This window comes from Peromyscus eremicus, chromosome 15, assembly GCF_949786415.1.
Source record: "Peromyscus eremicus chromosome 15, PerEre_H2_v1, whole genome shotgun sequence".
Classification (NCBI taxonomy): Eukaryota; Metazoa; Chordata; class Mammalia; order Rodentia; family Cricetidae; genus Peromyscus; species Peromyscus eremicus.
This window is the reverse complement of record NC_081431.1, coordinates 57,878,594-57,893,048: the sequence shown is the minus strand read 5'-3', so window position 1 is coordinate 57,893,048 and position 14,455 is coordinate 57,878,594. Positions and strand designations below refer to the sequence as shown.

The 14,455-nt window shown below is 48.5% G+C and overlaps 1 protein-coding gene across 2 annotated transcripts in view; it reads right to left on the bottom strand.

Moving 5' to 3' along the window:
• Positions 1-7,061: 7,061 nt before the first annotated feature.
• Lgr6 (leucine rich repeat containing G protein-coupled receptor 6) overlaps positions 7,062-14,455 on the bottom strand; it is a 120,947-nt gene continuing 113,553 nt past the window's right edge. For both annotated transcript variants that reach the window (XM_059280780.1, XM_059280779.1), the window contains 2 exons: positions 11,871-11,951; positions 7,062-9,463 (listed from right to left, as the gene is read on the bottom strand). In XM_059280780.1, the coding sequence (XP_059136763.1) occupies positions 8,205-9,463; positions 11,871-11,951 (1,340 nt within the window). In that variant the 3' untranslated portion in view covers positions 7,062-8,204. The remainder of the gene's footprint in view (positions 9,464-11,870; positions 11,952-14,455) is intronic.

Genomic DNA, 14,455 nt, shown 5'->3' with positions numbered 1-14,455 from the left:
TGAAGCCAAAGACAGTGCTGATAAAGCCCAGATCAAATTCCCACCTGTGAAACCTGGAGTGGATGGAACCATGTGATGTAGGAGCAGCGGGACACTTCCTGAAGGAAACAGTTGTCAAAAGGAAGTGGTTACTGGGCAGGAAACATCTAAAGAAGCTGGTAATTAGAGTGGCATCATTTCAACCATGCTAGCCAGGAGAGGAGGGCCCGAGACTCAAACCTTTAACCTTGCCTTCTAAATAATCTGTGCCCAGTGTTTTCTTCTTTTTAAGATTTATTTTATGTGTATGACTGTGTGCCTGCTGACCACATAGGCCAGAAGAAGGCATTGAACCCCAGGACCCGGAATTACGGGTGTTGGTGGGCTGTCATGGTCACGCTGGGAACTGAACCCAAGGCCTCGGTAAGAATATCAAGTGCTTTGACCTTCGAGCTGTCTCTTTAGTCCCTCACGCTGTCTTGTAAATCCGAAGGACATATCTAAAAGTCATGACACAGACCTGGAAAATGGAGAGTCTGAGTGACAGTTCTTAGAGCAGTTCTAATTCAGACAATAATATAGGAGCTGGTGGTGTGGCTCGGTGCTTAAAGGCGTGTGCCACCAAGCCTGACAACTGAGTTTGATACCTAAGATCCATACGATGGAAGGAGAGAACTGGCTTCCTCAACCTGTCCTCTGACCTCCACATAAGCTCTGTCATAATGTGTGTACACACACACACACACACACACACACACACACACACACACACACACAAATAGAAATGGAGATGGGGGAGGGGAGGGGGAATATAAGACTATAAATGAATTAGTTCAGACATAAGGTTCTCTGCTGTTCTCTATTCTTGGCTTCTCCTGGACAAATTGAGGAACAATTATTAAGGATGTACTTAATTTGACTCTTTAAAAAATGTTTTTAAGACATTGGACTCCTGATCCTCCTGCCTCGTATCCCGAGTGCTGGGATTCCATCCATACACCACACACTTCAAACTCACTTTTATTCTTTCCCTCTCAATAGAAAGTAACCAAGCATTCTTTTCTCTGTTAGAGCCTGTGAAAAAGACAGAGGATACAGTAAGTGAGATCAGTAGGCTCTCTTCAGGGACTCTGATCCTGCCTCATGGTGCCAGGCCTCAGCTTTTCCCCATGACCCCTTTAATCCTGGGTTTTCTACTTCAACTGAGGCTGCACCTTTACCAATAGCTTCTCACAGTGCCAAGCCTCAGCTGCTCTCCATGACCCCTTCCTGCTTTCTAAACCAGCTAGCTGGGAGACTCTTGGCTGCTCACATGAGATGCAGGCTTGGACTGCTCTGGACCACAATTTCTATGTGCTGACTCTGAAGAAATGTTCCCAGAAAATTTCACCTTAACGCTGCTGCTCTCTCCTTCTCCTCCTCCTCCTCCTCCTCCTCCTCCTCCTCCTCCTCCTCCTCCTCCTTCTCCTTCTCCTCCTCCTCCTCCTTCTCCTTCTTCTCCTCCTCCTCCTCCTCCTCCTCCTCCTTCTCCTCCTCCTTCTCCTTCTCCTCCTCCTCCTTCTCCTCCTCCTCCTCCTCCTCCTCCTTTCCCCCCCCTCCCCGAGACAGGGTTTATCTGTGTAGTTTTGGTGTCTGTCTTGGATCTCACTCTTAGACCAGGCTGTCCTTGAACTCACAGAGATCTGCCTAGCTCTGCCTCCCAAGTGCTGGGATTAAAGGCATGTGCCACCACCACCCGGAAATGCTGCTCTTTTCTTAATCACAGCTAATATCTTGGCCTCAGGTAGCTAGCCTCGCCTGTCCCCATAAAGCAAAGGTTTCGTTTGCATACATGAACAGCCCTGAAAGTCTTTACTTCCCTTTAAAATTTCACAATCTTGGTATCCATCATCCACATTGCTCCCATCATTCTTATCTCCCAAACCCCAACAACAGCTCATTAAACTCTGAGCACTCAATGGCTTTTCTTGCCCAAAGTTGGAACCATTTCTACAATCTTCCCCCAAACAACATGTTTCAGGACTGTCCCAGCAATAGTCCATGTCTGGGTACCAATTTCTGTCTTAGTTTGCTTTCTGTTACAATGATAAGACACTGACTAAAAGCAACAAAGGAAAAGGGGGGTTTATTCAGCTTACATGTCCTGATCACAGTCTATCATTGAAGGAGGACAAGGCAGGAACCAGAGCAGAGCAGGAACCTAGAGGCAGTAACTGAAGCAGTGACCATGGAGAAATGTTTCTTACTGGTTTGCTCTCCATGGCTTGCTCAGATTTCTTTTTTAAAAGTATTTTATGTAGATGGATATTTTGATTGCATGTAAGTTTATGTACCATGTATACCTGGTGCCCTCAGAGGCCAGAAGAGGGCATCATATTCCCTGGGACTGGAGTTATAAGTGGTTGTAAGCTACCATGTGGGTGCTGGAAACTGAACCTGTGTCCTCTGGAAGAGCAGTTAGTATTCTTAACCAATGAGCCAGCTCTCCAGCTCCCAGCTAGCTTTCTAATACCTCCCAGGACCACCTGCCCAGGGTGACAACTCCACAGGGTTGGGCCCTCCATCATCAGTCATTAATTAAGAAAATGCCCCTACAGGGACATTTTATTGGTGTAGAGGCCAATCTTATGGAAGCATTTATTTTTTTTTCAATTGAGAAACTGAGGTTCCCTCTTCCCAGATGACTGTAACTTGTGTCAACTTGACAAAAACAAAACCAAAAAACTAACCAGCACATGATGGATATAAACTGCTGTGAAAAAATGAAAAGGTTTTATTGATATTTGAAATAAATCATTTTTTAAAAAAGCAGAAGCATTCTTGTGGTATTCTACAAGAAAGAAATAAGTACTAAGTACATACATTTTTTTTTTTAAATACAGATTGAAAAATTTTGAGCTAGGAATCCGACTGACTAGTAGAGCATTTGCCTAGCATGCAGAAGGCCACGAGTCAATCACCAGTATTACAAAAAGGTGGTGGTGGTGGGAATACTAGGAATGTAGCTCAGTTGGTAGGATGTTAGCCTAGTGGGCTTAATGCTCAGGGTTTAGCCCCCAGCACTGCATATATTGAATATGGAGACATGTGCCTGTAATTCTGGCACTGGGGAGGTAAACACAGGAGGATCAGAAGCTCAAGGTCACCCTCTGCTAGACAGCAAGTCTGAGGTCTGTCTGAGCTTCAATGAGACTCTCATGCATTCATGTGCCTGCATGTGTTATGCATGGCCATTCCAGAAGGGTGAGACGTAACAACGGTGGTCACCAGTGAAGGCTTGGGAAGAGGAACAAATAGGAACAGAGAGGGGAGACAGCGAATCATGTAAATGGAATACTTGCTCAAAAATTAGATTAAACCTTTTAAACAAAAGAAAGAAGGGAGCAGTTGGTCATGGTTGTAAAGCAGATAGACGTAAAAACAGGCCTCCAGAGAACAGAACATGCTCTTGGTGGGCATGAGTGACTAATACCAGAATCCCACTGGCTGAAAACCAGAGCCATCTCCACCAGAACAGCCTCTGGTTTTAGATAAAAAGCCCCACCAAGACTCTTTCTGGTCTTGGGTTTGCTTAGACGCTCAGATTCTGCACCACAAGGGACACATTTACTGGCATTACTTCACATTTTTCCTCTTAGCCAAGTCTAACAAGGCTGAGAAATGGGCTTCCCTGTAGTTGAGAAGGATGAGGGATTTGGGATATTCCGTTCAAAAAGAACAGAGGACAGGTGTTTATGAAGACATCATTTGTGTTCTCAGAAGGGTATCGGGATTCTGCATCAGCTAAAAAAAATAAACAACAACAACAACAACAAAAACAAGTTGGGCCGGGCGGTGGTGGCGCATGCCTTTAATCCCAGCACTCGGGAAGCAGAGGCAGGTGGATCTCTGTGAGTTCGAGGCCGGCCTGGGCTACCAAGTGAGTTCCAGGAAAGGCACAAAGCTACACAGAGAAATCCTGTCTCGAAAAACCAAAAAAAAAAAAAAACAAACAAACAAAAAAAAAAAAACACCAAAACAAAACAAAAAAAACAAAACAAAACAAAACAAAAAACAAGTTGGAAAAATATTTAGGAATGGAAGAAGAGGTAAATGGGGAGGAAGAGGAGGGCCTCCAGCACTAGGTCAGTGTCTTCATTTGCTTTCTATTGCTGTGATAACACACTGACCAAAACCAACTTGTAGAGGGGAAGGTTTATTTCAGCTTACAGTTTACAGACCATCATGAAAAGTCAGGGCAGAACCTGCAGGAACTGAAGCAGAGACCATGGAGGATCACTGTTTAGTAGTTTGCTCCCCATGGCTCACTCAGCCTGCTTTCTTAAAAAACAAACAAACACACAAAAAATAAAACAAACTCAGGTCCACCTGCCTAGGGGTGGCACCCACCCCCACGTTACTGGGTCCTCCCAAACCAAAAATCATGAAAATGCCCTACAGACTTGCCTAGAGCCAATCTGAAGGAAGCGTTTTCTCAATTGAAGTTCCTCTTCCGAGTTAACTCTGGTTTGTGTCCAGTTGGCAAAAAACTAACCAAGACAGCCAGGAAGACCCTGATACCACGCTAGAACGGGCATCTTGTTCTCATGATGGCATGGTTCTGCCAACTTTCATCTCTTTCCCTTCCCCAGGAATGTCATCAGACCCTGAAGCCAGGCTCCGGGGAAGGAAGAAAGTAGGTGGGAAAGTCCGTCCAATAAAAAGAAAACAAGCTGATTCTTCGGTGGAAACCTCAGCAGTAGGCTGGGGCCGACAAGACTTCAGCCTCTGAGACCCAGGAAACCTAAGTTGCTCCCAGCTCTCTTTCAACTCTGTGACCCAGTGCACACAAAGGACACCTCAGCACGCATGACCAAAACTGGTTCTGATTCCTCCAAGTTATCAACATGAGCCTCCTTGGCTGTGGTCTGAAGGTCCCAGAACTCAGAAAGGGGAGGGTAACTAGCTTGACCCTCTCAAAGGCACCCCACCTCTGTCTGTCACACCCATGGTTCCCCTGAGGCAGCAGAAAAGAGGGGAAGGACACATGCGGTACATCATCGGTGCTTTATTATACAGAAGAATCCGGATATTTACATCTTGACAATTTTTATATTTCACATGGCTGGGGAGGGCATGGGACTGGAACTCAGAAGGGATGGAGAGGTGATGGGTCATAGGTAGGAGAACTTGGTAACCCAGAGCAGAGGTAGTCGAGGGATTGGTGCTAGGAAGGTCGGGGTTCCTACTACCTCCTTCCATCCTGGCCCCGCAGGCCTTCTGCCTGTTGCCAGCTCTTCCCTCTTCTCCTCCATTACTCTTCCCTGGAAAAGGGAGCCCAAGGGCTCGGGAGAGGTGGCCAAGAGGAAGAAGCTCTGCTAATTCATACTCTTCCATTTTTAGCTCTACATTTGTTTTTGGTTTTTCATTTGAGATGCTTAGCAAGCCGAGGTCTACCTTAAGTTCTCCCCAGTCTAAGACCATGGTTGGCACTAGCTAAGGGCACAGCACACAGAGCCCAAGGCAGTACATACCAAGTCCTGACAGCTCTACCTCCGGCGTCTTAGCCTTGGAGTGGATTCTTTGCCATGGACACTATTTGGAAGATTTTGTTAATGATGACAACAGAAGACTCAGGTGCTCTGAACAGTTTGATTTACCATCCTGTGATGAGTCAAAGACACATGGTCTTTCCTGCCAAATATGTAGAACAGAGACCTGGAAATTTGCTTAGGAGAAGACGTATGGTCTTCGACTAATCACAAAGAAGAGAACCAAAGGAGTAACATACTGACTTGCTAGACATTTAGTCCAAAACAAAACCCAAAGAAACTTTGCTACTCAATCTTATTTGGGGGCAAATGTACATGAACTAGTATTTTGGGTTGGTTTGTTTGAGACAGTCATGTAGCCTAGGCTAGCCTCAAACTCACTGTGTAGCTGAGGATGACCTTACCTCTCCATCTTTCTGCCTCCACATCCCACATGCTGGGATTACAGGTATGCACCACCACTCCTGGCTAGACGTTTTGAATGATAGTTTATAGAGGACATCTTCAACTCCCATACCCCTCGCCTCTTCTTTAATGGGAAAGTCCAGCTTTGGCCAACGCTCAGATCTTTAGAAGCAGTCAGTAAGGCTACAGCAGTGCCACACTAAAGCTTGCAGCCCACAAGGACCAGCTCACTTTCATAGAAGACATCTTTAAGGAACACTTCCTATATTCTCTGACCACCAACATATGGCCACTCCACTCTACCTCAAGGCTGGATCCTTAACTCCAAAGGGACCAATGATCCCATAGTGGTGGTGGCAGAGAGAACAAAAATCTAGGGCGACTTTCTAGAAGTCAGTGCTCCCCCAACTAATACCAATTTTGCCATTCCTGGGGAATCTCAGAGAACTACCACGTCTCAGGAAAACAAAACAAAACAAACCTTTCCCCCACCAAGGGCTCTAGATCTGCCCTGGAGAGACAGAGATCTGACATGATAAATAAATGTGTCCTCGTTTAGTGAATGCCTGCTCTGAAACTGACCCCATCAGAGGACCCCGAGAAATTATAAAGTAAGCTGCTTCTGCTTTGGAGTTTTGAGAGTCCAGGGACTACTCAGTGATTCACGTGAATTTAGAAACGCTTCACGCTCCATGCATGGTCTCTGACTGATCCCTCCACCCCATTTGTTGATCTATGCCAGATTTTTTCCTGGGCACTGGGGGCAGAGGGAGACAGCAGAGAAGCTGTGGAAAGTTAACTAGTAAACTTGGAGAAGGACCGTCTCAGCTTGTTTTAAAGGTAAAGTTCTTTGAAAGAGGGCTCGTCTAAGGGTCACAAGAAGATTCAAGCAGAGAATGGAGCTCCACTGGGCTTCAGGATCCAGACTCAGTCTTCTCAATATAAATGATGTTCCCAGAAGCAATTATCACCTATTACTGAGTCTTGGCTTCTCCCTGCTTCTTACCTTCTCCCCCTGAGATTGAATTCTTGTGTTTGGAGTGTGGTGGGAGGCATTCCGTAGTCCCTCAACTGCACTTGGGAAAGCCTAAGGTAAGGAAGGTCATGAAGAGAGAAGCAGAAGGATCAATGGCCTGCTGAAGGAATCCCAGAGAGCTACAATACTCTCTAAAATGAAATACCCACAACACAAACATCCCTTCTCCTGGGCTGCCTACCGCTCCCAGAAACAGGATTGGGCTGAGAAGAGAGGTCCAGGCTGTGACAGGAGGCAAACAACATAAAACCACACAAAGGTACCATCGAGTTAGGGAAGCCCATAGAACTACAGACTTCCCAGCATGTACTTTGCCAGAACCTGAGAATCCTGTCTTGCTGAGGGCATAAATTTCATTGGTGCTTGGGGTTGTGTGGTGTGGGAACACACACAAGGGTCTCTTTCTCCCTGCCCCAGCTTATGGGGTTGAGGCAGGCTCCTACAGGTCTCTGGCCTGGTAGGAAGACTAGGGTGGGCAGCAGAACATGAAGTCTGTCCTAGATGATGGAATCATCAGTCACCTCTGGCACTTCACCCGAGGTTGGCTTCTTAGGGGCTTTCAAGGAGGGTGGCATCTTGTGATGCCTCTGGATAGCACTCCATGGTGTGAAGATGAGTCCCCTGGGAGAAAACCGTGCTAAGTTCTGTGAGATATTTATAAGTATTCCACAAGGGGCAAACAGAAACCTATCATTAAATAAGTTTAACTGCTGCAGTAAATTAAAAGGTCCTAATTCTCAGTCACTAACTTGACCCCATGACTCTAAGAAAAGGACATAATATGCAATGCCTTCCAAAGCATATTTTAAGAGGAAGCACTTTCGCATGGCAGAGGTCAAGATTAATGGAACACAGAACACATTTTATATCCTATCCACAAGTCATAGGGGAGACACGCCAGCGACTTTGGTAGTTCTCGTCCATGCCTGTCTCTGTGCCGTCTCCCTGCTCACTGATCATGGCCCTGTTCGCTCCCCACTGCCTTCACTGTCTTTCACTTTCCTCCTTTCTCCTAAGCAAATTTCCCGGTCTCTTCTACATATTTGGATTTGACAGGGAAGACCCAGGATGGTAGCGAAGCTGAAGAAGGCCAGGTCACACCAAGACCTGGAAGCACGCATTGGTTACGGCCATGGAGAGAGAACAATGGAGCCAGGGGCGGTCGGCCGTCCTGCCATGGAGTTTTAGTTGTATTCTCTTTTATATATAAGCAGCCATCATTGAGAGGGGAGAGGACAAACAGGACGGGATATTTACAAGTGAGAGGCAAAGAGGGAGCCAGAGGGCCAGAAGATGCCACTCGCTGCAGAGCCACGGCCTGCCAACGTGCTTCCCTCTGCCCTCAGAAGCAGTTCTCCGTTCATGGGAGGTTGCGGGTTCCCAAACTGGGTTCCATCGGGCTCTACAAAACGGTTTCCCTCCAGCCTGGTGGCCCCTGGCTGCTGGCGGGAGATGAGGGTCACTGAGGGGAAGCCGTAGGTCTCCAGCCCAGGAGGCTGCCCAGCCTCAGAGGCTTCCAGGATAAGATCCACATCCGAGAAGGCCACCAGGGCTTGGGTGGAGTCGCAGGAGCTCTTCTCCAGCTCCCCGGCGGCCGCAGCATAGGCTAGGGGCCCCTTGGACGGAGGGCTGGGCCACAGCCTCCGAAGGTCATCCCGGAAGTGAGGGTTGAAGAGCAGGTAGAGCAGTGGGTTGAGGCAGGCAGGCAGAGGCAGCACCACCAGGAGGACAGACTTGACAGCCTCCGGGGTGACGGGGAAGAGGCCCAGCATGGAGGCGAAGCTGAGGAAGGCCACGGGGCAGTAGAGGAGGCCGTCCGTGAAGATGAGCCAGGCCACGTGCCGCACCATGGCACAGTCCCACACGGCCTCCAAGTCGCCCCGCGGCAGGTCACAGTAGAGCTTGATGTAGGCGCCCGCCACGATCAGGAAGCAGAGGGAGTTCATCATCACCAGGGCCACGGCGAAGCCCAGGGCGGCCGGCCGGCCCTCGGGCGGGGCGTAGGGCAGGCAGAGCGGGGAGGAGCCGTACTCGCCCACCGAGGCCAGCGGCAGCGCGGCGGCCAGCCCGGCCAGCGCCAGGCACCCCAGTGCGCCTGCGCGGACGCTGCCCGGCGCCGGCGCCTTCCCGTAGACCCGCACGCAGGTCACCGAGACGCTGCACTGCACGGCCGCCAGTGTGAGCAGCAGCACCGACGCCTCCGACCCCAGGACGGCCAGGAAGCCCGTAGCCTGGCAGCCCAGCCCCGTCTCCCAGCGGGCTCCGTACTCAGCGAACTGGCCGAAGGTCAAGGCGTCCACCGAGGCCAGGAGACCGCAGGAAATGCCCGTCAAGGCGTTGGCGCCTGCGATGGCACCTACCACAAGCTTGACCGGGGACAGCGGGCTGGGCCCGCCGGCAAAGACTGTCAGCAGCACCAGCCCGTTACAGAGCACCGAGAGCAGCACGATGGCCCACACCGCAAGGCGGATGCCCCAGCTCTCGAAGAGATGCTCGCAGGGCTTGAAGGGGCCTGTGAGAGAGGAGAGCGGACATAAGCCCAGAGCTGGGGCTGCCAGAACCCAGCTCACTGGCAAATGCCAGGCTCTATGTTTACACGACTCCTAGAGCAAAGGAGACTAACAGTAGAGAATGTCTGTCTCAGAATGGCCTCCTCAGAAAACTCCAGGAATTAGGGGGAGAAACTATGAAGACAATGCAAAGAAAATACACAGAAGTATAATGCATGGTACAGTGCAAACCCAGATCAGAGGAAATGCGAAGAAAAACCGTCTTTCTAAAGAAACAAGATTTGGAGAGAGAGAAGGAACAGAATGAGATACAGGCGTGAAGAGAAGTTATGGCGAGGGCAAAAGCAGAATGAGAGAGGAGCTGTCCAGTCAACCATTTATGATGGTGACTGCCTAAGCAATCACCGAAGTGTCTATGGTCGAGAAGTCCCGAGTAGACATAGGCTGGTTCTCCCTTGCTTGAAATACAGTGCATGTCCATCAGGCAATCAGTCTTTGGGAGACAGAGTACATAATGGAAATAGAGAAAAATTTGCCCAGTATAATAGTTCACACCTGTCATCCGGCACTCAGGGAGCTGAGGCAGGAAGATTATGAGTTTGAGGTCAGCCTGAGATTATAGCGAGGCCCTAACTAAAAACAAAGAAAAAAATACTTTGAACTTGTGGAGTTTTGCAACTTGGTTCCACATTAGATGGGTAAGATCCTGGCATTTTTCCATCTCCCTCCCCAGTGCCGATTCTTAAGTCACCTTGTATAACTTTGGGCATATTATTTCTTCATTTCCTTTGGCTTCAGACTTGTTTTTCAATGTATTGCTAGGTAGCTTGGGAATTTAAGAGATTTCTGTGGGATCTATTTTTAAAACATTTTTTTTCTGATTATGAAATAATAGATGGTAATTGTAGGAAATTTGAAAATAAAACATGGAAAAATTTTAACTGCTTATGACCTCACCTCTCAAAAAGAACTCATTATTTTAGCATATTTTCTTCCAGGTTTTAATGTATTATTTAAAATAAGTTGAGATTTTATTCTCTTTAAAATAAGCTTTGCGTACTTCCTCGAAACCTCAAAAACATATTTTCAGTGGCTGTATAATAAACACCCCACCATAGGATGTGCAGTGATTTATTTGACTGCTTGTGTGAGCTATTTTAAAAGCAATTTGAAGTTGGACCTTGCTTTTCAGAGCTTTCTCTTTTACCTCACCCTTGTTGATTGCTGATTTTCAGACATGCAATTCCTGAGGCAGAGCTGGTGAAGCATGTGCTTTCTGGCAAAACATACCGTCTGTTTCCTTCCTCTATCCGACACTAGGGGGCGTGCTTTTGCCACTAAGCGCTAAGAACTGGCGTTGTGCGACTTCAGGACAGAAAGCTTTCTGGGCAAGGGGCTTAAGCCAATAAAGTATGGAAACCTGGAAAACGGAGGTGGGATGAAATAGAAACAGCTAACTGTTCATCATTTTGTGTTTATTCTGAACAGTTCTTGGCCCCAGCAGCACTCTGCTGTCTTTTGGCATGGCCTGTTGGCATGTTATTTTATTGTTTGGTTTTGGTTTTTTGAAACAGGTTCTCACTCTGTAGCTCTGGCTGTCCTGGAACTTGCTATGCAGACCAGGGTGGCCTTAACTCAGAGTTTATCCGCCTCTGCCTTCTGAGTGCTAGAATTAAAGGCATGCACTACCATGCCTTTAATTAATTGTTTTGCTAACTAAATGCTAACTAATTTAATTGTTAGTATTTTATACACAGGAAAGGGACTCCACACTTAAAAAAAAAAAAAAAAACTTAGGTTGTGTGCCATCAATGAAAAAGAGCCCCTCCCCTTTCCTTCTAGCAACATGGGTCTGATGGCTGTAGATTAGACGTCGGAGGCTTCCTTGGTTCTAAGGGTTAAACAGTACTTTAGGAATTATCCAGAGACACTGGAGTTTTCCCACCCTGGAAGATTTTAATAGAGATCCCACTCTTCATGGGATGGAGAAGGTGCTCTTTCAGAGCTCCACCTGGCCCTGTGAGTCTGTGGTGTGTGCTTGAGGGAATTCTCAAAAAGCAGCCACAGCAACCCAGCCACCATTCTTCCTCACTTCTCTCCTCCATGAGAGCAACCTTTACCTAGATGCATAACCTCTGGTTGGCTGAATTGTAAGGGTTGTCTGATCCTTCCCGACCCCCCTGCTTCCTTCCCCTGCTTCTAAGGGAAAGAACTCCAGCCCCTCTCCTCGAGGATTCTGAGGCTCCCCCACCTCCACCCCAGCAGGTGGCACACTGGGCAAAGAGAGTATCTACAACGTTACAGTGGGCAGGCTAAACTGGCTCTTCATTCAGGTAATTGGCTGTCCCCTCCCCAGCTCCCCAGCTCCCCAGCTCCCCAGCTCCCCAGCTCCCCAGCCACCCATCTCACCTGGAACAGGGCTGCACTGGACACTAGGGTGTGGCTTGGAGTCCTCCATCTCCAGCTGGAGCTCATCCAGGTCTAGGTCATCTGAAAAGGGAAAACAGAAAATGTCCGGAGTCCTGGGTCTTGTACCTGTCATGAATGCCCCACTTTGTCTTAAATCAGCTTTTTCTAAGCTCATGTGTCCCCTCCTGACTGCTCAACACTGGTCATCCAACAGTCCTGCATATGTACTTCTACTCTTGGGTGTCAGGATTTGGGTAGCTCCATGTTCTCCGCCTGTGGATTTTGCGTATTTCTTGTTCTCTGCAATGAGCATTGCACTCTCCGATACTGCGCATTTTCCTGTTCCGAGTCACCTTTGGTGCAGGAGCGCTGCCTAGAGTGTGCAGCGGCTGCTCTGAGAAGCAGAGCTAGTGATTACATAGGACTCCCTCCAGCCAGCCTGTCATTGCACTTCTACGGCCTGTTATGAACCCCACACATTAAGAAGGATGTTGGTGCTGGGCGTGGTGGGGCATGCCTGTGACCCCAGAATTTGGTAGGTGGAGGCAGGAGGATTAGGAGTTCAAGGTCCTCCTCATCTACAAAGCAAATCTGAGGCAAGTCTGGGCTCCATGAAACCTCTTTCTCAACAGCAAGCATGAAGACTCAGATCCTCAGCAGCCACATAAAAGCCAGGCATGGGCCAGGCGGTGGTGGTGGTGCACGCCTTTAATCCCAGCACTCAGGAGGCAGAGGCAGGTGGATCTCTGAGTTTGAGGCCAGCCTGGGCTACCAAGTGAGTTTCAGGAAAGGCACAAAGCTACACAGAGAAACCCTGTCTCGAAAAAACAAAAAAAACAAAACAAAAAAAAAGCCAGGCATGGTGGCATGTGTCTGCAGCCCTGGCACGGGGGGGGGGGGGGGGGGGGGGCACAGACAGGAGGATGGGTGGAGGAGCACAGGAGGATCCCTCTAACTCCCTGGCCAATTAGTCTAGCCAATCGGTGAACTCTGGGCTCAGTAGGGGGTCCTGTCTTAGCAAATAACATGGGAAGTAATAGAGGAAGACATGCAGCATCAACCTCTGGCCCTCAGAGCCACATGCATCTGCACACACACACACACACACACACACACACACACACATACACACACACATACACACATACACACACACACACACACACACACACATACACACACACACACACACATACACACACATACACACACACACACACACACACACACACACACACACACACACACACACCAGAGTGGTTTCTGGACTGAGGCTGGTGCCTGAGGTTTCTAGTGCCTCATCAGCTTCCTCCGCCACAGAGGAATAAGGAGATGACCCTGCTGTGCTTGTCTCCATCTTTGGCTTACATGGTGTGGTTCCTGTGTAGATCCTTTCTCCCCCTTAACAGGTAAACATCTGTTAGGGGTTTCCCAGGAGGCTGGAAGATTGTGGAGCTGCCCTTAACCTGGCCAGCTTCGGGGCAGGTGGGGGGAGGGCAAGGTGTGCCCACATAGTCCTGGCCATTTCCTTCCTTCTCCATCTTCCCTTCCCCACCTGCCCATACACTCCAGGAAGGACGTCAGCGATTCTTTGAAATCAGAATGCATGAATGAAACGCGAGGAGTGAAAACCTACAGACTCTGTCCGAGGCTGGGAAAGTCACGGCCAAGGTGTTAAGTAACCACTCTTCAAATGAGGAGGAAATCGAATCTGGCTGGAACAGCAGCTCCTGGCTTTCTTTCTGCTCCTTTGCTTTCACAGGAAGTGGGGGGCCCTGCCCTAGCTCCTGTTACAGGCAGCAGGCAGCCCACTAACTCAACAGGCCTGTGGTTCTCCAAGACCTAAGCCCAGTGGAAAGTTTCACCTTGTGGAAGGAAAATTTCCATTCGTCTTTCCAGCCCCCTCTCGCTCCCCCAAGGAGTACGCAGCAGACATCGGGACTGTCCCTGGGGGACAGCCGTCTGCCGGCCCTGCTAGCTGCTGTGCTCTTCCTCCGGGGAGCTTGCACCCTCTTGGGGAGATGCTTCTCTCCTGTCTCCATCCAATGGGAGGGAAGTTCTTGGAGATCCCCAGACAGTACAGTATTTGACTTCCATAAGCTGTGTTCTAGATTATACAATGACACTATCCCCACATCTGTGTCCCTGACTCCCAAAGCAGTATTGGCAAACATACTTTGTCTTGTATGGAACCCTCCAGTCCTCCCTCACAGCCATTGAGAGATGCATTATCTTTTTTTTTTTTCCTGAAAGATAAGGAAATTAAACTCTGTTGTGGAATATTAGTTTAAGATGTGTTACATTTGTTCATGCTGTGGAATATTTGTTTAATGATGCAAAGATGTGTTGCATTCTTTTAGGTTGCATTTGTTTAACTCCGAAAAACTGTGTTACTTTGCCTGTCTAAAACACCCAATTGGTCTAATAAAGAGCTGGATGGTCAATAGTGAGGCAGGGAGAGAAATAGGCAGGGCTGGCAGACAGAGAGACTAAATAGGAGGAGAAATCTAGCCTTGAGAAGAAGAGAGATGAGCAAGAAAAGGAGAAGGAGAGGAGGACACCAGGGGGCAGCCACACAGCCACAT